General features: G+C 44.1%; 3 protein-coding genes across 7 annotated transcripts in view; 2 read left to right on the top strand and 1 right to left on the bottom strand.

Annotated features, from left to right (window-relative positions):
* The window catches only part of LOC129634848 (C-C chemokine receptor type 1-like), a 250,081-nt gene that overhangs the window by 193,556 nt on the left and 28,680 nt on the right, over positions 1–27,845 (bottom strand). Inside the window, exon 2 of one of the 5 annotated variants that reach the window (XR_008705942.1) lies at positions 23,102–23,219. The exons of the other annotated variants lie outside the window; for them this stretch is intronic. The gene's annotated coding sequence lies outside the window, so the exon portion shown is untranslated. The remainder of the gene's footprint in view (positions 1–23,101; positions 23,220–27,845) is intronic. 5 annotated transcript variants of the gene reach the window in all.
* On the top strand, positions 258–7,571 carry CCR2 (C-C motif chemokine receptor 2). Its single transcript, XM_055557214.1, has 2 exons — positions 258–390; positions 4,421–7,571. Exon 2 carries the CDS (start codon positions 4,432–4,434, stop codon positions 5,542–5,544), a length of 1,113 nt encoding a protein of 370 aa, XP_055413189.1. The 5' UTR covers positions 258–390; positions 4,421–4,431; the 3' UTR covers positions 5,545–7,571.
* On the top strand, positions 18,564–21,648 carry LOC129634846 (C-C chemokine receptor type 5). The gene has a single exon (XM_055557218.1). The coding sequence runs from the start codon at positions 18,632–18,634 to the stop codon at positions 19,688–19,690; it is 1,059 nt and encodes a 352-aa protein (XP_055413193.1). The 5' UTR covers positions 18,564–18,631; the 3' UTR covers positions 19,691–21,648.

Below are 27,845 nucleotides of genomic sequence, written 5' to 3'. Positions count from 1 at the left end.
TCGTTTCATGCAAATTATTACTGGCAGAAGAGAGTGAAAGATGTCCAGATATAGAGAACCACAAGATAAAGAAGCCCAGAGTCGTTAGACCCAGGAGCAAACACAGAGTGTGCCTGATTTAAACCCTCAATGTTGCATAACCAAGATTTCAAAATTAATTCTACTCTGGAGACTTTAACCTAGTGTACATCGTTCCTGGCTGGAAAAGAAGAACTATATCATTCTTTTTTTCAAATCTTTACCATTACTTGCCCTTGTATCTCCGCCTTCTCTTTCTGCAGGAAACTTTATTTCCTACTTCTGCACGCCAAGTTTCTACCTCCAGATCTGTTTGGTTCAGTTGCTGAGAAGCCTGACACACCAGTGCCACTTAAAAGAAGCCATCTACCGGTGAGTTGGGGGTGCATTTTCCATCACTTTATGAATCAAAGGCTCAAAGCATCTCGATGCTAGATGCAGGGACTGGGAATCTGTATTGCCCAGGAACTTGGGGGATGATCAAAACAGGAGAAAGGGGTGGAGAGTGGCATCTGTCCCAGGAATGATAGAGAGATCCCAATGGCAGGAAGGAAGCACAAAGCAGAGTGAGAACTCCATCAGAGCTCAGTTGGTAGGAGAGAGTTGGGCTAAAAGAAGATAATTAAGAAAGTAGGACAATCAGGCTTCTCAAATACTGCTCCTCTCACTCTGCCCCTCTCAGGCCCCAAGGACTGTGAAGAGCTGGAACTTTCTACCCTGAATTTCTCCCCCTCTAGTCCATATATGTGATAGTACAGGCCCTGCACCAAAATACACTTCTTACTTCAATTCAGAGGCTGAAGTGAGGGGTTCATTTTTCTGAGAGGCAGCTTTTAATCAATTCTGGTTGATGTGTCTTGACACTTGAAAGTGACACCTAAACCAGTGCTCTTCAGCCTCCTTGCTACGTGTCTGCTGTGGTAGGAGCTAGGTGACACGGGAGTAGATGATAAAAAGAAGGTTTCTGGCACTTGAGAGGCAGGTGAACAACAAAGCATAGGAAACACACGGTGGAAGTGGCTGGGGCAGTTCATCCCCAATCTGAATCACCAGAACAAGGGTCTGCACTGTGTATTTCTGACTTATAGGCTTCCTGTGTAATCTGAAAGCCAGCATTTCAGAACCACTGATCCAGTCTACACTTTTCCATACAGATGAGGAGACTAACTACAGAACAGCCCAGAGGGCCTGTTACAGCTAAGAGGCTATGTGCAAGGAACCCCAATATTTTAGTTTTTATAACAGCTCCCACTAGATTACCTGGGAGTCTAGCCCACAGGGGAGCCCTCTCTCAGAAGCTTGTAGCCTACTAGTTCTCCATTATTCACTTCTCAATTGATATTTATATGTACTAGGCTGGATTCTAGGGCACTAAGAGTTCACTGCAAAAACAAAGCTCTCTACCCTCTTGGAGCTTATTTTACTGGCAGAAATGTGCGTGTATGTGTGTTTTTGTGTGCTTGTGCACTTATAGGTAGAGCACATTTGTATGGGCAAGTGTGTGGATTTTAAGGCTAAATGCCAAAGACATTCTGTTCAAGGCATGAAGAACAACCAAAAAATCGGTTACTTCTACATTCTTCTATATTCATCTCTGTTCTCAGAGTCTGAAGATGAAAACCCTTGAAGGCCTTTGAAATGGAATAGCCCAACAGTTCAAATTCCAGCTCAGCCATTACTTGCATTGTGAGTCTGGGAAAAAAATTATTTAATTCATCCATGCTTCTATTTCTTCACTTTTAAAATGTATATTTATCTCACAAAACTGTTGTTAAGGATTACATTAATTAACATATGAGGAGTATTTAGCATAGCACATGGAGCCTAATGAACAGTCAATTAATCAACTATAGTGTTAATTCTTTAGGTGGATACATTTTTTCCTCAAGTTTGATCAGAAGTATTATTTAGTTTCTGCTCATTTAAAGAATCTAGTTCAGTGCTGTGAAATTCAAAATCTGTGAAATGTATCAATCACAAGAGAAAGTGAAAAATAAGGCATGTACACAGATTAAAAACAAATCCAGTCACTGCCAGGAAAAAAATAAACATTCTTGAGAACAATTCTAATGTTGTTAGTTGTCACACTTACTATGAGTTTTATGTATTTTTTCAATGAACATATTACTGGTACCTCCTTTAGCCAGGTGCTATCATAAGTGCTGAAGACAGAAACATAACCTAGTCCTCTCTCTCAAGGAGCACACAATGGGTACATGATAATGTGTTTATTATAAAGGCATGCACAATGTTTTGAGATGATAAGAATGATATGACAGAGGAGGATGGTTGGAGTTCACAGACAAGGGGAGAGGGCTTTCCAGGTGGCACAGTGGTAAAGAATCTGCCTGCCAATGCAGGAGATGCAAGTTCAATTCCTCGGTTGAGAAGATTCCCTGGAGTAGGAAATGGCAACTCACTGCAGTATTCTTGCCTGGAAAATTCCATGGACAAAGAAGCCTGGTGGGCTACAGTCCCTGGGGTCGCAAAAGAGTCAGACATGACTGAGTGCACGGGCGCACGCGCGCGCGCACACACACACACACAGATCGCAGGATGAACAGGAACTCACCAGACATTTTAGGCAAGGGGGCAAGCATGTGCAAAATCACTGAAGCCTGAAGGAAATGATGAGCCTGGGAAAAGTGGGAAAAAGATGGGTATGGCTGGACCACAGGATCTGGGATTTGAGATGTGATTAGAGATGAAGCTGAGAAGAAAGGAGCTTAGAAAAGCCATGATGAGTAGCCTGGGCATTGCCTTTGAAGCCCTACCATATACAAATCATGGGGCTACTTGAATTTTAAACTGAGAAGAGCATGATCCAATTTCAGTTTCAGAGAAGACAGATTGAAACAGAACATGGTAAGGAAAAAGGCAAGAACAAATAAAAGAGCTTAGCAAAGCCAGGATGCATAGGAGGCAAGAGAGTGGCAGTTGAAAGAGGTGCAGAGGGGATGACTCTGAGAGGTGATTATGAGGTAGAATCCATATAACATAATAATAATAACAACAAGAATACAGAGCATTTCTTTGTACTAGATGCTGCACTGTCTGTTTCCACAGTAACTCAGCATGGTTATTATATTAAACAAAAAGAAACTGACAGCTGAAGAAGTAATTAATCTCAAATTACACAACTTGGACACTGGAGGCAGGATTCAAGTCTAGGTCTGTTTAGCTCCAAAGGCCTGGCTCCTAATCTTCTGAAAAAGAGTGGACCCAAGACAATGTCAAATCTTACTTCTTAAATAATGGAGTACATGACATTGGTCAAGATAAAGAATCCACAAGCTGAATCAACTTTCCAGGGGTGTTCAGTTTGGGGTGGGTTGAATTCGAGGTACCTATATGATACCCACTTTGCTGTCTGTCTAAAATAGAGTATGGCTCCTAGTAAGTGCTCAATAAATATTGGTTAAATAAATAAGTCTATGGGGATATATACAATAGGCAATGGAAAATTCAATTCTGAGGTGGGGCTGGAAGGCAGAGCTTTAGGAAGCATTAGCCTACAGGAAACTTAGAACCTGAAAACAACTCAGGAAGAACTTTGGAACAAGGGTTAAGAGGTAAATGGTAAAGAAATGGGAGCCAAGGATGGTGCCTAGGGACCCTTACAGCGTAGGCATGGGGAGGAAACCCCAACAAAGAATATGAAAAAGAAGTGGTAGGCCAGGAACTAGCCTACTGGAAGCCAAACAGGTTTTTTTATTTTTTAACTTAAAAATTTTTTTTTCTTTTTGGCTGTGCTATGCATCTTGTGGGATCTTAGTTCCCAAACAAGGGATTTAACTCGGCCCTCAGCAGTGAAAGCATGAAGTCCTAAGCGCTAGACTGCCAGGGAATTTCCAAACCAAAAGTTTTAAATGAAAGCGGTCATCGGAAGGATCAAACGTTTGATGAAGATGAAACTAAAAGCCAGGGTGTTTACAACTGGGCTGTCATTGCAATCTTGGCAAGAGAAGTTTTGGCAAAATGATGGGGGCAGAAAGTTGAAAGAGTGTTCAGAACACTTTGGGTGGCAAGTAACAGAAAATGCAACTCAAAATGGCTCATTATGAGCATCTCCAGAAGCTCCCTAGTGGAGTCCCCTTATATACTATCATCCAGTAATGAGTCACAGGCCTAGTACAGAAAGCAAGTGTCCAGCACGGTCAGCCTTATAATGAGAGTCAGGTTCTGCAGGAAGGCCAAGGTGTTGGGAAATGGCTGTGGAAAGATGACTGGTGTCTGTGATCAGGAATAAGGGGAAGTGGTGAACTAGCACACACGCTTTCAAGGAGATGGCTGCCAAGGAAAGACAAAGCCTGGGATGTTGCTTAAGTGGAGCAGGGACCTTCGTAAGACTGGGGATTGTAGCCATTGTGCTGTATGTCATCATCTTGTCTTCTGTTTACAGGACCGAGGACGATGGATGGCAATGATACATTCAGCCACAATGTGCTTCCCACATCTCATTCTCTGTTTACAACAAATGTCAAGGGGAATGATGAAGAACCCACCACCAGTTATGACTATGATTACGGTGAACCCTGCCGAAAGACCAGCGTGGGACAAATCGAAGCACAGCTCCTGCCGCCACTCTACTCGCTGGTCTTCATCTTTGGTTTTGTGGGCAACTTGCTGGTTGTCCTCATCCTAATCAACTGCAAAAAGCTGAAGAGCATGACTGACATCTACCTGCTTAACTTGGCCATCTCTGACCTGCTGTTCCTCCTCACCATGCCGTTCTGGGCTCACTATGCTGCAGACCAGTGGGTTTTTGGGAATGTGATGTGCAAATTTTTCACAGGGCTGTATCACATCGGTTATTTTGGTGGAATCTTCTTCATCATCCTTTTGACAATCGATAGGTACCTGGCTATTGTCCATGCTGTGTTTGCTTTAAAAGCCAGGACAGTCACCTTTGGGGTGGTGACCAGTGGGGTCACCTGGGTGGTGGCTGTGTTCGCCTCTCTCCCAGGAATCATCTTTATCAAATCCCTCGAAGAACATTCAGGTTACGCCTGTGCCCCTTATTTTCCACTAGGATGGAAGAATTTCCATACAATTATGAGGAGCGTCTTGGGGCTGGTGCTGCCACTGCTTGTCATGATCATCTGCTACTCAGGAATCATAAAAACCCTGCTCCGGTGTCGCAACGAGAAGAAGAAGCACAAGGCTGTGAGGCTCATCTTCGTGATCATGATTGTCTACTTTCTCTTCTGGGCTCCCTACAACATCGTCCTTCTCCTGAGCACCTTCCAGGAATTCTTTGGCCTGAGTAACTGTAAGAGCAGCAGTCAGCTGGACCAAGCCATGCAGGTGACAGAGACCCTGGGGCTGACCCACTGCTGCATCAACCCCATCATCTACGCCTTTGTTGGGGAGAAGTTCAGGAGGTATCTCTCCACATTCTTCCGAAAGCATATTGCCAAACACCTCTGCAAACAATGCCCAGTTTTCTATGGGGAGACAGGAGATCGAGTGAGTTCAACATACACACATTCCACTGGGGAACAGGAAGTCTCAGCTGCTTTATAGAAGAGTAGAAGTTCACCTGTTATTTTCAAAAGGGGATAGCAATCCATATATGATAAGCCGCCAGGGCTTGTTGAAGAACAGAGGAGTCTAAAGTTTCTAGAGTAAGTGCCCAGGAACTTCAGGATTATGTGAATCAATGAAGACTTATGTTACTCTTGTAGAGTCACCGTGCTCAGGGAATATTCCAAAACAACTGTGGGCAGAGACTTGGAATCTCCAACGAGCTCATCTCAGTTCCTAGAAAATGCCATATTGCTTTTGTGCTCTTCCCTCCACCTCCCCCCCATCCACCACTTCGCTTACTCTCTTGATTCTATCAACCTAATCCTCTGGAGATTGGGAAGAGGAGTCAGGCGAAAGTGAATGGAAAGAGGGGGAGTAGAGTTCGGACCAAGGGGGAGGAGGTGAAAGTGTAAGCATGTTTAAGCCTTTATAAGGACGCAGGTAAGGGGTTCGCTTGCCCAGCCAGGCAGCAGCACTGGTCCTCCTACCATATTTAACTTTGGAGGCTTTCCTAGGTTGTGGCGAGCAAGGGAACTGTAAGAACTCTCTGGGAGCTTTGGCTAGGCCCATGATCCTCTTCTGCTAAGTGCATGACACATTTCTGCTTCTTTACAGTTTAACTATGACAACCACACAAGCTACATTTGAAATCTATTCAATACCTTGCCCCATTGTACATATGCTTCTTAGGCCTCATCCCTCTGTACAAAAATTTATTAAAATGTTTGTTTATAAAATACACATAATCTTTAATGAGATGAAAAAATAAAAGCCTTTGTTTAAAAACGGAAAGGGGAGGGGTGGAAGTGGTGATTATGAGAAAGGAGTGGGCTCTAGAGAGTCCCTCCATGAGGAGTGGAGGGGTACGCTCACACCAGATGCGCAGGAATGTTTCCAGAATTGGTCAAGAGCAAAAGTCAGGAAGGATGCGCCAGAACCCCTAAAGGGATCTGACAGTATTTTGTTTCTTTGTGGCTTTTCCTGCTTTCTTGCTGCCCTTGCCCACCTGTCTCCCCACAGCCTTTATCACAGTTCTGCATGTAGGATTGCCCCACCCCAAAAGCCGGTTTGTAGAGGTCCAGGAGAGTAGCTGTGGGGAGAATGTGAAGGAAATTGTGCAACAAGAACCCCTATTGGGCCTGGGAGAGGGAAGACAATCAGTGGGGATACTGGGGTGAGTGTTCAAAGCAGAGAAGGGGCCTGTTCTGAAAAACAAACATCAGCCTGTGACCTCAGGGTCTATTACCAGGCAAGGCAGGCCTAGATGAGGAAGACTCTAGACAGACTGGAAAAAAAATGTTTTCCAAATTACCTTCTGGCAACTCATTTTTGCACACAGGCAGAGAGTTCAGATACACAAACATACACAGACACCACACACACACATGTATTTCAACGTTAAGTAAAAATTAAATGAAAGCTGGAAACTGAAACCTAAAATTGTGGTAAAGTATCATTTTTAAGATACTTACTATTATGCCAAGCCTAAAAATACTGTATTAGTCATAGAGACAATTCTGGTATTGGTGGAGCACATGGTGTGTTTGGGAGACCGTTGGTTCAACATAAATAAATATTGTCAGGGAGCTGGAGGTCTGTGAGCTATGGGTTTACTAGCTTATGGTGATATAGCATCTAAATAATCTCAGATTACAGCATGCACACCACAACTGTCATCTCAACTGTGTGTCTTTATTCTGACTTTGTACCAAAAATCTTTTTTGCCTCGTTATGAAGTCTAGAAAGTCATGGATTTAATCCTATTTGAATGCTTCATGCTTTGCTGCATCTTTACTGATGCTCAGATGGGTCCTCTCTTTGGCCAGTGGGAACTCCTAATAGGGAGTTGGAGAAGTTCACCTAAGCAAGCAAAGACTTTGGTCTTGGCTTGAGCTAAGCTAAGAATATACCTACGTGTTAGAGCATCTCCAATCTGATGCAGGCAAGAAACACAGGGATCCTGGAACCTGGCAACTGGGGAACTGGAAGTTACTAAGGTTTTACTTTCTTACTTCATGTTTAGAGGCTTCAGAAAGAGGTGTATGTTGTGTTGGCGGGGGGGGGGGGGGGGGGGGCGGCTTTCACCTTCAGATATCTGTATTATCCTAATGAATGCATTAAATTTTGTTTTGATGATGAAATGTAAATATTGTTTTAAAAAACTATGACCTGAAAACTACCACAATATTATAAAGCAATTGTCCTCCAATTAAAACAAATTAATTTTTTAAAAACTATAACTTGGAAAATGAATCAACACTCTTAACTATACTGTTTTTTAAGAACTTTCTGATTACCAATTCCTCTGTACTTCTTCTCCCAGACTCTGATACTCACCATTCTATTCACCTATGAGTCTGACGATTTTAGATTTCACACATGAGTGAAATTATGCAGTTCCTGTCCTATGTCTCACTTATTTCATTAGCATCATGCCCTCCAAGTACATCCATGTTGTTGCATACTGCAGAATTTCCCACTTTTTTAAGGCTAAATTATATTCCTTGAATGTGTAGACGTTTTCTTTATCCATTTATCAACATGCATAGAATTGTTATACAGGATGAGTAAGTACTAAATAGTGTGCTTATAAATAATAATACTCTATTGCATACTTAAAAACTGTTAGAAGTGTAAATCTCATATTCTATTTCTACCACAATAAAAAAATCTTAAACTGCCAGTTTTGTTATGCGGTGGTGTGACAAACTGTCTCACTGTTCACAACTTCTCACTGTTCCCCTGTGTGATTACACATGCCTGTCCTTGATGTGTGACCTGCAGCGTACCCTACAGGAGGGACACCCCTCAGCCCGACCACAGGCGGCTCGGCCAGGAGACAGCACAATTGACACCTGCTTCATCCGAGCAGGGTGCTGAAATGCCTGGGTGGAGTCTCTGGCTCTCCCTGCTCAGCCGCAGGGAGGTCCATCCCAGACCACAAGTCCCTCAGCCCAGGTGCCTGGTTGAGTGAGTGGGAAATCGCAGAGAGCAGAATTGGGCCCCAGCTACCCAGCAGCCACATGTCACGGGAGTAAGCAGTCCACGTTAGCTGTTTCAAGCTTCTGAGTTGTGGGGGTTGTTTACTAAGAAGCACAAAAATTAACTGATACATACGTTACATAGTGCCTCCATAAATAAAATTTGGAAAATTTTTTTTCCATGATGGAATTCAATGTGACAAATACACCTGAGGAGTCAGTGTGTGTCAGCCTGGGGAGGGCACATAGAGATGGTTATGTTATTCTCATGCCCTTAGACCTCCCAGCCCAGAGACAACTGATGGGGAGGAGCAGGGGAGAATAATCATCACAATAGAGTATGAATAATCACAATACATTATGCAAGGCAGTGTATGCAAGGCACAGAAACAGACGTGTGTGTGAAATTTTTTGAGAGCCCCAAGGAGAAAGTGAGAGTCCTGCAGCATAGAAATAACAGCTACAGCAGGATTTTATTGCCACCAAACAAACTGCCACTTAAAAGCTGCCAACCATCTCTAGAACCATTTTCTAGAAGTGGAAACCCCAAGTCTCCTTTATCCCAGGGACAGCATTCAAGTGGGCCATTTGAGGTAAGCAGATGTCAGGAAAGATGATCATTCCAAGGTGTGGGTATCATACTTAAGACTCTTGGTGGAGCTGGCACTTGGCACCGACCAACCCATACCATCCTCCTCAATCTGTGGTAACTGGGACAGTTTGAGTATTTTTCAGAGAGGCCCTGCCATCTCCTGGAAGTAAGCCATCAAGACCTTACCTCTTTGCCCTCACTTTTTCTCCCTATTAAAATTTCTCTGACAAATTGAAATGGCCTCAGGTGAGATTAGCCAGTGACAAAGGCCACCAAGGGCCACCAAGAGGAAACCCAACACTAGTGAAAAAGGGTCTGGGCTGGTGAGCTGCCTCCACAAGGCAGCCTATGAACTCAGGGAGGGCCAGCCCTGGGTGTGGTGAGTGACTGAGTTGGCTATGTCTCCAGATGCCACAGTCCGGCACCACGTTTATCACGAGACATCCTTGGGACATTCTTGTTATCTCACTGCCACATACCGTCTCCACCATCACCTGTCTCCCAATCTCCTCTTTCCTGCTCAGGGGGCTTGCTGCCCAGTGGATGCCCCACCCAGGAACGAGGTACTGGCCTCCCCTTCCGGCAAGTTCCCACTCCTCACATGTTTCTCTCAGAGGTCCCTCCTTTGGCTTTGAGGAGAGGAACCCCACCCTCTTTCCCATCAACCTCATCCACTTCTAAAACCTTTTCCTGCCCAAACCTGTCTCCTCGTTGTACAGGACTCAGTGAGAAGAGTTGTCATGGTGACTAGGGGCACAGAGCTGATTCTGTCACACTTAGAAAGCCCTGGAGGAGGTGTTCAATCCTAGGTGTCAGTGGTTTTTTGTAGAATTTCAAGGTACTTAACACCTCATTGTCCTCAGCCTCAGGCCATAGTTGCCAGTTCTGGGGCAACAGGAAAAGTCCCACCTAATATCCTGTTATACAGAAAGCAGAACATAGAGGTGAAGGTGTGACCTGACCCACTGAAGACTGTGCTAGGTCTAGTATACACCTTAATCGTACATTAGACTTCTGTTACCACACTTAGGGGCTTCCCTCATAGCTCAGTTGGTAAAGAATCTCCCTGCAATGCAGGAGACCCAGGTTCGATCCCTGGGTCAGGAAGGTCCCCTGGAGAAGGAAATGGCAACCCACTCCAGTATTTTTGCCCAGAGAAGCCCATGGACAGAGGAGCCTAGCAGGTTGTAGTCCATGGGGTCGCAAGAGTCAGACACGACTTAGCAACTAAACCACACCTCACCACACATAAAGTTGCATTAGCTTCATGTCTGCACACTGATCTGAAAGAAATCCCAAAGTGCACAGAGCAGGCTTCTCAGCAGGTTTATGGGGTTTCCACCAAGTCTGGACATATCTAACAAAGTGATGAAGTGGACAGCCTATTAGTGTCTACTCAGCTTGATGATCTGCACAGGGCTAGGGGAGCGTGGTGCATGGGCTGGGTAAAGGGGTCCAACTGGGAAGGGTCCAAAGGACAGTGATCAAGACCATCCCCAAGAAAAAGAAATGTAAAAAGGCAAAATGGTTGTCTGAGGAGGCCTTACAAATAGCTGAGAAAAGAAGAGAAGCTTTGGCAATGCCAAAGGAGAAAAGAAAAGATATACCCATTTGAATGCTGAGTTCCGAAGAATAGCAAGGAGAGATAAGAAAGCCTTCCTCAGTGATCATTGCAAAGAAATAGAAGAAAACAACAGAATGGGAAAGACTAGTGATCTCTGCAAGAAAATTAGAGATACCAAGGGAACATTTCATGCAATAAAGACAGGCACAATAAAGGACAGAAATGGTATGGACCTAACAGAAGCAGAAGATATTAAGAAGAGGTGGCAAGAATACTATACAAAAGAATATACAAAAAAGATCTTCACGACCATGATAATGACGATGGTGTGATCACTGACCTAGAGCCAGACATCCTGGAATGTGAAGTCAGGTGGGCCTTAGGAAGCATCACTACGAACAAAGCTAGTGGAAGTGATGGAATTCCAGTTGACCTATTTCAAATCCTGAAAGATGATGCTGTGAAAGTGCTGCACTCAATATGCCAGCAAATTTGGAAAACTCAGCAGTGGCCACAGCACTGAAAAAGGTCAGTTTTCATTCCAATCCCAAAGAAAGGCAATGCCAAAAATGTTCAAACTACCATTGCACTCATCTCACACACTAGTAAAGTAATGCTCAAAATTCTCCAAGCCAGGCTTCAGCAATACATGAACTTCTAGATGTTCAAGCTGGATTTAGAAAAGCCAGAGGGACCAGAGATCAGATTGCCAACATCCACTGGATCATCGAAAAAGCAAGAGAGTTGCAGAAAAAAACATCTGCTTCATTGACTATGCCAAAGCCTTTGAGTGTGTGGATCACAATAAACTGTGGAAAATTCTGAAAGACATGGGAATACCAGACCACCTTACCTGTCTCCTAAGAAATCTGTATGCAGGTCAAGAAGCAACAGTTAGAACTGGACATGGAACAACAGTATGGATTCAAATTGGGAAAGGAGTACATCAAGGCCGTATACTGTCACCTTGCTTATTTAACTTATAGGCAGAGTACATCATCCAGAATGCTGGGCTGGATGAAGCACAAGCTGGAATCAAGATTGCCAGGAGAAATATCAATAACCTCAGATATGCAGATGACACCACCCTTATGGCAGAAAGCAAAAAAGAACTAAAGAGCCTCTTAATGATGAAAGTGAAAGAGGAGAGTGAAAAAGTTGGCTTAAAGCTCAACATTCAGAAAACGAAGATCATGGCATCTGGTCCCATCACTTCATGGCAAATAGGTGGGGAAACCATGGAAACAGTGACAGACTTTATTTTCTTGGGCTCCAAAATCACTGCAGATGGTGACTGCAGCCATGAAATTAAGACACTTGCTCCTTGGAAAAACTATGACAAACCTAGACAGCATATTAAAAAGCAGAGACATTACCTTGCTAACAAAGGTCCATCTAGTCAAAGCTATGGTTTTTCCAGTAGTCATGTATGGATGTGAGAGTTGGACTGTAAAGAAAGCTGAGCACCAGAGAATTGATGCTTTTGAACTGTGGTGCTGGAGAAGACTCCTGAGAGTCCCTTGGACTGCCAGGAGATCAAACCAGTCCATTCTAAAGGAGATCAGTCCTGGCTGTTCCTTGGAAGGACTGATGTTGAAGCTGAAACTCCAATACTTTGGCCACCTAATGTGAAGAACTGACTTACTGGAAAAGACCCTGATGCTGGGTAAGATTGAAGGCAAGGGGATGATAGAGGACGAGATGGTTGGATGGCATCACCGACTTGACGGACATGAGGTTGAGTAAATTCCGGGAGTTGGTGATGGACAGAGAAGCCTGGTGTGCTGCAGTCCATGGGTTTGCAGAGTCAGACACAACTGAGTGACTGAACTGAACTTAATGGACAGACACAGTGGGAGTGAAGAGGACAGGATGGTGGCCCCCCATTCCCACTCACCATGAATGGTGTCTGAAGCAGTAGAGGAAGAGGAGTCATGGGACCCCAGCATCACTGCTGAGGCACACAGGTGCAAAAGGTAATACTGGTGGGGGTGGGGGGTTCTTCCTGTATCTTTGAGAACCGTGGGGATTCTCTGGCTCTGCTGGTGAAGGGGGCTTCAGGGACACTAGGAGTTTCCTCCTTGGTGGAGATATCAGAGCACTGACAGCAACACCCACAACATGCGGTCCAAGTGAGTGACCCAGGGAAAGGGCTCACCTAACAACAGAGCTCTGTCACATACAGTTACTGCATTCAGTTGAACAAAAGGAGCCAGACAGAAAGAGGACAGCATTTGTGATTCCATTTATGTGGAGCTATAAAAGAGGTACATCTCATTCATGCACTGAAGACAGACTGGCCCCTGCAAGGTGGGGCTGGGTGTGAGGGCATGTTCTGGGGTGACAGGGCTGCTCTCTATCATCTGGTGACAGGGATGTATGTGTATGAAAACTTCCCCAAAATGTACACCTAGGACTAGTGTGTTTTTGCTACATGTAAGTTACACATCAATCTAAGTAACAATTAAAGCGATGTATTTATAAAGAATTTTTAATAACATGGGTACATACCTATACTGTAATTTTTAGCCAAAAAAAGGAGCAGCATAATGAACGGGTATGTGTGTGAGAACAATTAATCAAAAAGTATGCATGGGAAAAGGTCTGGATTAAAATACATCATGTGTTGAGGGACTGTTTTGAGATTGTGAGATAATGACTAATCTTTTCTGTACTTTCTATTTTTCTGTTTTTCCTAACTTGATACAATGAGCATGATGTGTTAGTTTTAGAATTAGATACATGATTTAAAAACTAAGAGATTCGTGTGCTATCTTTTCAGCCCATCTCACTGCTGACATTGATAGAGTCAGTGTGAGCCCCCAGGGTTTCAGTTTATTGAGCTCATGCAGTTGGCCCTCTGAACCCAAGAAAAGAGTAGGTGTCCTCCCCATCTTGCGCGTGATGCTCTGAGTCATGGTCCAGAGATGGCGTGGGCAAGCACAGAGAAGCTGCCCTCAGAACTTGGGTACAATGACTCGACCTGGAGCAGCTAGTGAAAGCTTGGCCAGCACCCCAGGAGGAGGGCTGGGCATCAAGTCCACAGCAGCAAACCAGCCGAAAGATCATTCTTCACGGAGAGTCTGAAGGCCTGCATATCAGAACCAGAGCCCTGGAAACTGGAAGGGCCAAGGTAAGAAGATAAGCAGAGATGGGAAAACTAAGTCATGGCATGATAAACCACTGGTTTGCCTTGCTGTTGTATCCAGAGCAACAATTCATTGATTAAATGCTGAAGACGTTCCCATGGGTCCTCCCTTCCTTGATCATCCCTGGAATGAACCCCTATCCCAAAAGGTGACCTGAATGTCCCCCTAAAAGGGGACACACACACACTGCTAAGCTGTGCTTCCTTGTTTCAGCCTGTGAATCCTCACCCTGTATTGCCCAAATGTGTCTTTTCCAAAGCAACTTGGCCATGGAGTCATTTTGTATTTCAGGAGGGAGGTCTCCTGGGGCCCCTAAAGTCTAGCACATAATTTGACAAAATAGGAAACAGAAGCTCAGAGAGGGGTAGGATCTGGCAGGGCACACAATGAGTCAGCAGCACAGTCTGGGTGACTCTGAGCCTGCTTCACTACTCTACACTGCCCTCTGGGGGTAAGCGTTCCCTCAAGTCTACAACCACCCCAATGACAACCCACAGAAGACAGGGCAGACAAACCCCAGGTCCATGTGGTAAAGTACAAAGCAACCAAAGCCACACACAGAAACATTATGTTTGTCCTGCAGCATCTAAGAGTTCTACCCAGTGTATTACCAGTGAACACACAAGGGTCTCTTCATTGAGACAAAATTATATTCCGTTTCCTGTGAAATTTTGTATTAATTTATTTGCTACCCATTTTGTAAATGCTTTCTCAAGCATACTTTGTACGACACCACTTAACTAGCCCACAGAGAGCCAGTACCAACAAAAGGCTCTACATTTGTTCCGTCGTTTGATCTTGACCACACATCTGTCAAGCACATTTGTGATTGGGGTTTTTTTGCCCTCATTTTACAGATAAGAAAACTAAGATCTGGAAAGTTTCGGAAACTTGTACAAATCAAGTGGTAAACAGTAAAGCTGAGGACTGAGCCCAGCCTGGAGAAGGCAATGGCACCCCACTCCAGTACTCTTGCCTGGAAAATACCATGGATGGAGGAGCATGGTAGGCTGCAGTCCATGGGGTCACTAAGAGTTGGATACAACTGAGCGACTTCCCTTTCACTTTTCACTTTCATGAATTAGAGAAGGAAATGGCAACCCACTACAGTGTTCTTGCCTGGAGAATCCCAGGGACGGGGCAGCTTGGTGGGCTGCCATCTATCGGGTCACACAGAGTCGTACACAACTGAAGTGACTTAGCAGCAAGCCCAGCCTAGTGGCTGGACTCCAGTTCTCAACTGCTGTCTCCTGAATCCACATACAGCATGAATTTGAACATTTTTTTCATGATTCATTTCCCTGGTTTTGATTGCCAGTTGCTGGTTCTTTCTGCCCTATTCTGGCTTTCCCCAGCAGTCATAACTCCCTACTCTGTAGCACCAGCCATTAGCTTCTCCCTTTCAGCTTCTGCTTTGCTGACAAGGACCCCAGGAAACCAATTTTATTAGAATTTTATATAATAAATCTCTCTAAGAAAGAATCACTGAATGAGTACGAGTCTAATTTTTTTTTAGTGTATATTATATGCTACATTCTCAACTTGGATGTCTCAACCAATCCTCCCAACAAACCCAAGGAGCAACTACCATTATTCAGCCCATTCCACAAATGAGAAAGCTGAGGGTAGGGCCAGGCTTTGAGTTCAGGCAACTGACTGCAGAGGCCACTTCAGCAGGTTTGGGGTCTTCTCAGATCACAAGTCCGTGTTGGCGTGTGTTTCTTAGCCTGTGGTGGAGGAAACAAAAGCACGCAGAGGGCCCTCCTGTGGCTCAGGGCTGGCTCTCAGTTCTGTTCTATGTTCTCAGTTCTGTTGTCAACAATTGAGGTTTTTAGATAAGTAACCAACCACCAAGGAAGCCTGGGGTGACTGGAGATATTGAAATAGAATCCTGAACTTGACCCTTTTCTTCTGCCACTTGCTGCCTGTTTCATGTTGAAAAATTCTCAAAGAAATTCAAGATAGACTGTATCCTTGGAGTGTGGGACTATGCTACCTATGTCCCTGGCACAGTACAGCTACCCACAAACATGGGCTGCCTTGGAGGGCTGCAAAATGGTGAACAAGGAGGCTAACATTTTATAATGATGTGCCCCGAAGGTACTTGATCTGGAGAAAGATGGGCAACATGTTCAGCTCACAGGTGAACGTACAGTAAAAACCCTTAAGCAATCAGCTATTTTAGTTTGCAGAGGAAAATAGTATTGGGTGGTGAGTGTATGTGTGAGTTGTGGGAGGAAAGAGGGGGTAGTGAGGGAGTGAACAAAGTGGGGGGGGGGGCATGCATGCTCAGTCCCTCAGTTGTCAGATTTCTTACAAACCCATGGACTGTATGTAGCCCACCAGGCTCCTCCATCCATGGATTTTCCAGGCAAGAATACTGAAGTGGTTTGCCATTTCCTCCTCCAGGCGATCTTTCCAACCCAGTGATCAAACCCACATCTCCTGCGTCAGCAAGCAGGTTCTTCACCACTGAGCCAACTGGGAAGCCCAGGTTTAAGGGGGATCACAGGGTCAATGTGAGATGTTCCCCCCACTTTAAAGTCAGTTTCATTTGGCTTCTGTGGAAGACAAATAGCAAGTGGGTCAGAATCTCTCACCCTCTGAGCCTCCCCATTGATAAGCCCTGCAGTCTAGTACAAATCATTTGTCTCTTGGACAGCAGTTTCTTTCAGTAAAACATGGCCCTTTGACTAGATGCTCATGAATGTTCTAGTTCTTATATCCTTTAATTCCTTCTTTTTTCTAACCATTTGGGTAGTTGGGTGAACTAAGAAGCAAAAAGAAATTGCGTAATCAGGGAAACCCACGAATAAAGTTTCAGATTAGAGATCTATTTTCTAGTCTATTTTAAGCTCAATTTAAGAAAGAAAAAAAAAAGGACGTTCTTTGATGATTTTTTGCACGGCCAGATACTTATTCAGTAAAACTCCGCCCCCAACTCAGAAGAAACTGTGCATTTCCTACTTTTATGCTGTCTATATGTTTGACTTGCACAGCTCAGCTGGTCAGAGGAGCTGAGACATCCGTTCCCCTACGAGAATCTCTCTCGGTAAGTCGTCTCTCAGCTAACTTTGCCTATTTTTTAGCGCAGCTCGAGTGATGAGTAAAAGCCTTTACAGGAAACCATAGAAAACATCAGAAATACACCAGGTGCTCACTGAACTATCTTAAAATATAATCTTTAAGTAAGGAAAAAGTTAGAGTTTAGAATCAGTTTCAGACTGTGATAACATCAAAGATACAAAACAGGATTATGAATGAAAGACTATAAAAAGCCCTCACCTTTCAAAAGAAAGATATTTTCGGAGAATAATTACTGGCCAAAACTTTGACAGACATTATCTTTTGGTTAGGAGAAATAAAACCTCCTCAGCAGGATGCCCTCTGAACATGTGCCCAACCAGAGGCTGTGTCTAAGTCTCCTTTTATTTCTGCCAAGAAAAGAAGGAAGCCTGAAAATTGTCCAAATTAATAACAAGTTATAAATATCAAATCAATTTTCATTGCACATCTACTGATTCTTTTTCTGGCTCAGAATTTAAAGGTGAGATTTTTCTGTGTGCTTTTCCCAGCTGCTTAATCTGAGGTACTGGGAGCTGGAGTCTCACAGGGACTAATTAAAGAAAATTCTCAGTCAAGCGGTGGGACCTAAATAGACCAGGCAAGTTAGTGGGTTGTGAAGGAACTAAGCTAACCCAGGACGCACGCTAGGAGATGAAACACTGTCCACTTGACCATTTCTTATGTATTAGGGGAGGGGGTCCTTAATCACAGCAGCTCAGAAACTACAAACACAAACTTCAGACAAAATGTGAGAATGGCAATTGGGACTTGACAACTGGCTACTGGCTCCTATGACCTTCTCCAGGGACTTGGGCATCAGTCTGTTTTATTTTGACTACATCAAGGCTCCAGGCTGACAATCCTGCTTGTAGTTCCCTCACCAAGGAGTAAAAGACAGGGACTATAGCAGATAAGAGTTACAGTCTGCACTGCCTGCCTTCAAAATTAGTTGCTTACTCCCTGTGGGTCTTTGGGGAAGTTACTCATCTTCTCTGTGCTCCAAGGTTCTTATTTGCAAAACGGGGACAATAAACCTGACCTGCCTCACTAAGTCACCTTGAGGATTAACTGAATGAATGATGTGAAGCTTAGAACAGTGCTTGGCAGGCAGAGTGCCCTTGAGAACTGTTCATTATCACCAGCAAGCTCCTAATGATGCTATGTGTAAGCTAACTCCAGGGAATGACAGCTTAAGAACAGACACGGTTGGACAGTTCCTGACCCAGTTTCTGGACATTGTTATCACAGCTTCATTCACTGCACATGGCTACACAACATCCAATTTTATTTGGTGAGATGACTGATGCTCTCCGTCTAGTAAACACAGAGTGTTAGTCGCTCAGTCATGTCTGACTTTTACGATCCCATGGATTGTAGCCCACCAGGCTCCTCTGACCATGGAATTCTCCAGGCAAGAATACTGGAGTGGGTTGCCATTTCCTCCTCCAGGAGATCTTCCCAACCCTGGGATCAAACCCAGGTCTCCTGCATTGCAGGCAGATTCTTTACCATCTGAGCCACCATGGAAACCCAAAGCAGAGAAGCCAGCAGCAAACTAATATAAAAAGTTCATTGTTTGACCAAAAAAGGGACTTCATTTAAATGTAGAAATCTATGTATCAATTTTTAAAACATACTGAAGTATGTAAAATGGTTTGCATTCATGATGGACTGCTAAGGACATTCTAGGACTTTATAAAAGAGCTTTTCTTTATTTACAGAGTCAAGCAAAATGGATTATCAAACATCAACTCCCCTCTATGACATTGATTATGGGATGTCAGAGCCCTGCCAAAAAATCAACGTGAGGCAAATTGCAGCCCGGCTCTTGCCCCCACTCTACTCGCTGGTATTCATCTTTGGTTTTGTGGGTAACATGCTGGTTGTCCTCATCCTGATAAACTGCAAAAAGCTGAAGAGCATGACTGACATCTATCTGCTCAACTTGGCCATCTCTGACCTACTTTTCATCATCACCATCCCATTTTGGGCTCACTATGCTGCAGACCAGTGGGTCTTTGGAAATACAATGTGCCAGTTATTCACAGGGTTCTATTTCATTGGTTATTTTGGTGGAATCTTCTTCATCATCCTCTTGACAGTCGATAGGTACCTGGCTATCGTCCATGCTGTGTTTGCTTTAAAAGCCAGAACAGTCACCTTTGGGGCGGCGACAAGTGTGGTCACTTGGGTGGTGGCTGTGTTTGCCTCTCTCCCAGGAATTATCTTTACCAAATCCCAAAAAGAAGGCTCTCGTCATACATGCAGCCCACATTTCCCATCCAGTCAGTATCATTTCTGGAAGAATTTCCAAACTTTAAAGATAGTCATCTTGGGGCTGGTGCTGCCACTGTTTGTCATGATTGTCTGCTACTCGGGAATCATAAAAACCCTGCTCCGGTGTCGCAATGAGAAGAAGAAGCACAAGGCTGTGAGGCTCATCTTCGTGATCATGATTGTCTACTTTCTCTTCTGGGCTCCCTACAACATCGTCCTTCTCCTGAGCACCTTCCAGGAATTCTTTGGCTTGAATAACTGCAGTGGCTCTAACAGGCTGGACCAAGCCATGCAGGTGACAGAGACCCTGGGGATGACGCACTGCTGCATCAACCCCATCATCTACGCCTTCGTGGGGGAGAAGTTCCGAAACTATCTCTTACGGTTCTTCCGAAAGTACTTCGCCAGCCGCTTCTGCAAAGGCTGTCCAGTCTTCCAGGGAGAGGCTCCAGAGCGACCAAGCTCCGTTTATACACGATCCACAGGAGAACAGGAAATCTCTGTTGGCTTGTGATCTGACTCAGTTTATATATGCAAACTGTGGGGGAGTAGTTCTTTTCAAGAGGAAATTACTGTCAACAAGGGTTTAAGACTTCATCCATCAATTTGGCATCAGCTCTAAATATATTAGATATTTCAAGCCCATCAATTCTAAAAAGCCAAACCAAAACATGCTGATGAAATAGCAATCTTCTCACCATCCCCCTTCACATACAACAATTTATTGGAAAGCTCTCCCCTCACTACAAAAGGTTCAATGTCTTTAAAAAAATTTCTCAGAGAATCATTAATTCCTGAGTTTGGTTACCTGAACAGGAATAACAAAATGAACTGAGGAAAATATTGTATAGTTTCTTTTCTGGGTAGGGCCATAGCCAGGTTGCAAATGTGATTAAAATAGGTCCTTCTCTTGCCATGGAGAGAAAAGACATGCCGGTGATCAGATAAGGAATGACATCTTCCATGTGGGATCTCCCCCAAAAGGTATGTTAGTAAGTTCCACAGACACTGATGCCAAAGAAGAGCCCTGTGGTCTGCTGAGAGCTGGGAAGGCTTCTTCACAGAAAAGGGGCTGGAGGTCAATGGTCTGTTGGTGGAGAAGGAAGCTGAGCTCCAGGATGCAGGCAAAACTTGGCTGTGGGGAGACAGGCACTGGCTGGGGGAACTCCTGGGATGAAAAATGAGGCTGGCACATGAGAAAACTGGATGGCATCATTCATCAAAGTCCGAGAGCCGAGTGGGGAGCCCTGGCCAGTGTTGCAGAAGGCTCATTCTGTAACCAAAGGATGGCCTGGAAAGGTGAGCATTCAGGTCAAGGAGACCAGCAACAATGTGATCAAGTGAGGAGGCTCCACTGAAGTTGAAGCCAGAGATGGGAAGGATGGATACCTCCTCACAGCATTGAGGATGAGAGTCAGCAGAATTTGGGGTGGATTTGGCTTGGCAGTGAAGGGCAGAGAGGAATCAGAGACTCCCTAGATTTGAGGCAAGCATCAGAAGTGCCCTAAAAGAGACATCAAGCACAGGAGGAGGAGGAGGTTTAGGTCAAAACAGGGGTTGCTGGAAGAGAAAGGGTCCGGTTTCGTAAGCTGAACACCACCCTAGGCAGACAGACCCTGGGCTGTCTGCCGTTGACTGCTCCAGCCACCAGAGCAGTCCTTCCATCCTGGCTCAAACCATGAGGCATCCCCAGGTGGCTCTCAAATACTAGATTTATAAATGCACGAGTCTGAGGTCCAGAAACACTTCCAGGTCAGATATGACATTTGGGTGGTACTGATTACATAGTTAACAAAAATCCAAAGCTTTATAAGCACTGAGTAAAGAGGCCCGGAAGAGCTGAGGGAAGCCTAAATGACTGCTTCTAAGTACAGTCTTCTGGATTTAATATCAATAGATAAAGGGAAGAAGGACACACTCATTTGGAAACAAGTTGCTTCAAGCTTTTTAAACCACAGAATACACAATTTACCAACCTCTGTGCTTCAACCTGAGTGTGGGGGCTAGAGATACACATTTCAGATGCATTTCTGAACAAACCTTATCCAAACACTAAGAGACTTCTTTCAAAGGAAGAATTGTGTGGGATTTTTGCAGTTTGCTAGTTATATTATTATTTTGTATATGCCTAAGACTGTTTTGAGTCCAGGGGTAGCTAAGACCACCACTATAAAGATTAGGTGGGAAAACACAAAGGTATGAGAACCTCTCAAGAGATTAAGATGTCAGAATAAGAGGTACTACTGATTTTTCTCCAGCTCTAAAGTGTGAAACTTGAGGGTTGTGGCTGTCAATAGGAAGTGACTGGAAGGGTCTTTTGTCTTGCTCTTAAAGTTGTTGAGAGTATACACGTGGCATATGAGCCTCGTCTCTGGGTCAGTTCAAACATTCTGACATATATATATATATATACACACACACACATATACATATATGTGACATTATTATGTATATAGACAGTTACAAGTTGCTTGAAAGAAAATATGCATCTAATAAAAACTCTAAAAAATAATTGACTGTATTCTTGTTCTTTCAGCCAATGTACATTTAGAATACTGCACATAAAATTGTGAGAGAACTTTTTAAGTAGCTGATTTGGAAAATTTCACGCACATACAAACACACATATTGAGGATTACTTTTTCTAATTGTTTTTGAAAAATAGTTGACCCTCTCACTGGGTAAAACTGCCAGAATAATTTGTTTTTAAAGATGCTATCTCTCAGAATGGAGATCCTGAGCAACTGACCCTGAAAACTTTTAAATTTCAAACTTAATTCTCTACTCAAGCAAAAGAATTGACATGATTCTTCAGAGAAAATCAATGTGTGATTCAACACATGTTAGCTGTCTAGGTTGGACAATGGAAAAGACATAATGTTGTAACTTGGTCATTCATCTGTAATCTTGTGTTGCAGACACATGCTACAGAAAAAGGTCATCGGTGGCTGTAAAGATTGCTTTTGTTTCATTTGACAATCTCTCCCCAAAACCTGGCTGCCATTGCAGTGATGGCAACAGTGTTCACATAGACTTCTGTGCACGTGCCTCCTTCTGTCAAGGAGGACAGGTGCTCCAGGTAGAGGTGACCTACCTGGACACATTCACACAGTTTTCCCCCTGCTTCCCTCTCCTCTTCCAAGCACACCCTAGAGTCGGTTGCCATCCTAACTTGGAGGTCTGTGACAAGGACAGCTTCTCCCTAACAATACTGAAGGACTGCCTTCCATCTCACAGGGCACAAGGAAGCATGAACCAAGGTCAGCTGGGAGGGGCTGGGGTTAAAGCAGAGGGAAGGACCAGGGAGAAAGGAGGCCTCCCCTGTAAGATGAAGGTGGCTGCATAGGGAGTTTGGAAGATGTCAGTTTTATGACTGATACACATGTACTTCTCATCCTCTTTCCTGCTAAATAAAACAAGTCCAATGTCAACATGAAGAAAAGCTATCCAACGTGTCTGTGGCCCTCCCAGGGTGCATCTTGTCCCCCATCATGTGTACTCCTCACCACTCATTTGCCTGGATCCTCCACACCCCTGGCTCTGCAGGCCCCTTCACTGCCCACTTTTTGCCCATTGTTTAGATCATAAATGAATGTTAATTCATTGTGGCCCACAGGCTCTGACTTATCTCAATGCCTCAACCCAGAAGCCCTGTCAAGGAGGGGGTTTCGTACGTGCCATGGAGAAAGTCAAAGAAAAGGTGAATGTCCTTAGAGGGAGGAATAATGTGCAAATTCATAAATTAGGATTCTGCTGACATCTGTATTACAAGGGTTCTCAGTAGCAGCAGCTCTCACTAAATAAAATGCGTTGGTATTTCTAGTGACTAAATTAATGTCATTTACTTTAAAATCAAAGGACAGATTCCCCCACATGAACATAGATGTCCAAGTGTTAACCCTTCTTATGAAGGCAGGAGACTTACCACGGAAGTGAGATGTGAGCCAAAGAACAACTCCTGAACTTCCTAACTGCTCTGGCTCATAGCTTGAAGCATATCCTTTACCAGCAATTCAGGGTTTGTGCAGAGCATCTATATAACCCTTGGGGTGAGGGTAGACAGAAGAGGCAGAAAGAGGCATTTTCCATAGGTCCTTTTCAATTAAATAAAATTCACTATAAAAATCTTGCTTGTATTTTTCTAAAATACTGTCAAACTTTAATATTTTACATTATGTATATGTCTATGCCACACCTTTCATTTTCCTTAATTTATTGTAAGCATTTTTGTAACTCTTATATTTGGCTCCATACTGTTACTACTTTGAGAATAAGTTCTGTGTCACTTTGATTCTGTCATGCTTCAGCAACTTATGTTTGTCCCTTATAAAGTGGCAACTATTTTTTTAAAGTACAGCTTATATGTCGTTTTCAAATTAAATGCAAAGCCATTAAGAACCTTGTGCTGTACTGCCCTCCTGTGGCCACCTAGCAAACTAACAAGTGTGGCCAGCAGCCATCCTTGATCAGAGAGATGCACACGGGGCATTCTTATACTCAGCTATTTCATGTCTGTCTCTGCTGGCACCACAGCTGTTGTGTACAAGAATTATCACCACAACAGGTCGGGGTGGATGATGCACTACTCGTTATTTGTGAAGAACAAGTGGAGCATCAGTGGAGGCCTCACTGATGGAATGGCAATGCACTCCGGTACTGTTGCTTGGAGAATCCCATGGACAGAGGAGCCTGGCCGGCCATAGTCCATGGGGTCGCAAAGAGTCAGACACAACTGAGCAACTTTCACTGATGCCTGTAGTGAAGGTCCCAGCTGCCCAGAACCAATCTCTGCAGATCTGGCCAATTTCTGGGATTCAGATTTGAAGTCTGTGATGCAGCCTGTGGTTCTTTCAGAAATTCCCCAGGTGATTCTAAGTGCTGCCACAAGTTTGAACACCACTTTCTTACAGCCGGTTGAACCGAAAGCAGGTTCAGGGAGGACCGCCATCTGGACAGGATGCTGCCCAGCCTCGGAGTGAGCGACTTGTGGGCCCAGGAGAGTCTGGACTCAGATCTTTCCATTTTCATAGCAGAACACTGACTCTGTCTTCCCCTAGGCTGATTTTAAAAGCATGTAAATCTAGACTTAATTGGCAATATAAAAATAATCGGTATTCGAGGCTCCAAATATTTTGCTTTCATTTCTGGTTTTGGATTGTGTTTTGACCTGTCTGTTCCAAGTGAAAAGTAAATAAAGTGGGATGTCTGGCGCCCATGCTGAGCTTGGCGGCTTCAAATTCAATAAAGAACACATCAAGGTCTGTCTGAGATGGTTTGCAAGTGAATATAGATTTTGCTTCCTTAGGTAAAAGAATTTTGCCCCCACCGTTTCCATCTCCCTTCAGTAAGCCCCACCTTTAACCAAGTCCAGCAAAAACCATCATCCCTAAAGAACTGGATAATTCTGGGAGTCCCGGTCAACCCTGGATACGACAATGAAAATTCTGCAGAGAAATAAAGTTTTAGAAGAGCATTGCTCCTATTTAGTCTCAAATTGCTCTATTTATGTTTACTACCACTTAGCTAATATTCTTCAAAAATCCCTTTTAAGAAAATTACAACATTTTCCAACATATGATCAAATCAGGGCTCTGTTCACTGGTTAACTCTCTCCTTCATGCAGGGTACAAAGAAGAGCCTGGTAGATGAAAGAATAGGTATTTAAAAATCAGACAGACTTCAGCTCAGCCTCAATACTATTATGGGAGTTTGCATAAGTGACTTAAAGACTCTGGATGTCAGATTCCTTTCCTATAATTTGGTGTACTATTAATATCCACTGGGAATTATGCTGGAATATTGTGTCTAGACCAGCACTGTCCAGTAGCATTTTCTGTAATGATGGAAATGCTCTGTATTTGCATTGTTCAAAACAGCGGCCACCAGACCAGTGCAAAATGTGGCTAATGCGAATGTGGAACTAGGCTTTTTATTTCAATTAATTATTTTTTTAATATGGCAAATGTTAGGAAAATAATGGAAACAGTGACAGATTTTATTTTCTTGGGCTCCAAAATCACTGCAGATGGTGATTGCAGCCATGAAATTAAAAGATGCTTGCTCCTTGGAAGAAAGGTTATGACCAACCTAGACAGCATATTAAAAAGCAGAGACATTACTTTGCCAACAAAGGTCCCTCTAGTCAAAGTTATGGTTTTTCCAGTGGTCATGTATGAATGTGAGAGCTGGGCCATACAGAAAGCTGAGTGCCAAAGAATTGATGCTTTTGAACTGTGGTGTTGGAGAAGACTCTTTAGAGTCCCTTGGACTGCAAGGAGATCCAACCAGTCCATCCTAAAGGAGATCAGTCCTGAATATTCATTGGAAGGACTGACACTGAAGCTGAAGCTCCAATACTTTGGCCACATGATACAAAGAACTGACTCATTTGTAAAGACCCTGATGCTGGGAAAGATTGAAGGCAGGAGGAGAGGGGATGACAGAGGATGAAATGGTTGGATGGCATCACCATCCAACCAATGGACATGAGTTTGAGTAGGCTCCCGGAGTTGGACAGGGTGATGGACAGTTGGTTATGGACAGGGAAGCCTGATGTGCTGCAGTCCATGGGGTCACAAAGAGTCAGACACAACTGAGCAACTGAACTGAACTGAACTGATGGCCAATGACTACATTAATGGACAGTACAAGTCTGGCATACAATAGATACTCATAAATATCGGTATTACTTGGACTCTGGCATCAAGGATTCCTATGTTTAAATTCTCAAGCACATTACTAAATGTTTCCAAGCTTCACTGTCTTCATCTGTAATATGGGCCTAATAACAATACCTTCCCTATAGATTGGTTGAGAAGATTAAATAGAAACTGCATGCTAACAACTTAATGTAGTACCTGGCACACAGAAGGAACCTCTTGTAACTGTGGGCTACTTTCCTGCTGCTGCTGCTCACTTCGGTCGTGTCCGACTCTGTGCAACCCCATAGACGGCAGCCTACCAGGCTCCCTCGTCCCTGGGATTCTTCAGGCAAGAACACTGGAGTGGATTGCCATTTCCTTCTCCAATGCATGAAAGTGAAAAGTGAAAGTGAAGTCGCTCAGTCATGTCTGACTCTTCACGACCCCACGGACTGCAGGCCACCAGGCTCCTCCATCCATGGGATTTTCAAGGCAAGAGTACTGGAGTGGGGTGCCATTGCCTTCTCCGGGGCTACTTTCCTAATAATAGCTATTTGCTCTCTAGATTAGAATCCCACTCCCGCAAAGAATGCTCTTCACCATGGTGGGTGATCCAGGTTGCTTTCTGCAGGGGAACAGAAGCACTGCACACCTGAGAGGGCTCTTTGGGTGTGAAATCAAACACCAAGGGTTTAGAGTAATAGACAGAAAGGGCCTCCCAACTTTGTGGCAGTATGTTCAATCCATTCAACCTTATGGATCTCCTCTGAAAAGTCTTTTAAGGATAACGAATCTGATCAGGTTTCTGGCTGGATCCAAACCCTATGGCTCAAACCAAAGTGAGAGATGGGGATGTGGATGACAGGTCAATTCCTCTCCCCTATTCCTGGGATTCTGACAGAAGCGTATACACAAGGAGAATCAAGAACTAGATAATAGTCAATGAGTTCTGGCAAAGTAACATGGGCAGATATGGCTTAGGCAGGAAGGCAATGGGGTTTCTCACCACTGTCCTCATGAAGATCCAGGACCTTCACCCAGAGGTGTAGCAGTAGGAAAAAATTGCAATCGAGAGACCCCCCCCCTCCAGCCCATACTCCTCCCGTGGAAGCTGGGACAATCAGGGGTGAGAGAAAGGGTCCACATTGGCCCTCCACTGACAGGGAAAAGGGACATGGGCAGAGGCTCTGCCTTCCTTGGGCCAGAACCAGAAACCTGGGGAAATGGGAAATGAGGGGAGTCACCCTAGTACCATTCAGCGGTGCATTCAGTTCAGTTCAGTTCAGTCGCTCAGTCTTGTCCGACTCTGCAACCCCATGAATCACAGCACGCAAGGCCTCCCTGTCCATCACCAACTCCTGGAGTTCACTCAAACTCAGGACCATTGAGTCGGTGATGCCATCCAGCCATCTCATCCTCTATCGTCCCCTTCTCCTCCTGCCCCCAACCCCTCCCAGCATTAGAGTCTTTTCCTATGAGTCAACTCTTCGCATGACATGGCCAAAGTACTGGAGTTTCAGCTTTAGCATCATTCCTTCCAAAGAAATCCCAGGACTGATTTCCTTTAGAATGGACTGGTTGGATCTCCTTGCAGTCCAAGGGACTCTCAAGAGTCTTCTCCAACACCACAGTTCAAAAGCATCAATTCTTCGGTGCTCAGCCTTCTTCACAGTCCAACTCTCACATCCATACATGACCACTGGAAAAACCATAGCCTTGACTAGACGAACCTTTGTTGGCAAAGTAATGTCTCTGCTTGTGAATATGCTATCTAGGTTGGTCATAACTTTCCTTCCAAGGAGTAAGCATCTTTTAATTTCATGGCTACAATCACCATCTGTAGTGATTTTGGAGCCCAGAAAAATAAAGTCTGACACTGTTTCCACTGTTTCCTCATCTATTTCTCATGAAGTAATGGGACCAGATGCCATGATCTTCATTTTCTGAATGTTGAGCTTTAAGCCACTCTCCTCTTTCACTTTCATCAAAAGGCTTTTTAGTTCCTCTTCACTTTCTGCCATAAGAGTG

This window comes from Bubalus kerabau, chromosome 20, assembly GCF_029407905.1.
Source record: "Bubalus kerabau isolate K-KA32 ecotype Philippines breed swamp buffalo chromosome 20, PCC_UOA_SB_1v2, whole genome shotgun sequence".
NCBI classification, from domain to species: domain Eukaryota; kingdom Metazoa; phylum Chordata; class Mammalia; order Artiodactyla; family Bovidae; genus Bubalus; species Bubalus kerabau.
The sequence above is the reverse complement of the archived record's forward strand: the minus strand, read 5'-3'. Positions and strand labels throughout refer to the sequence as shown.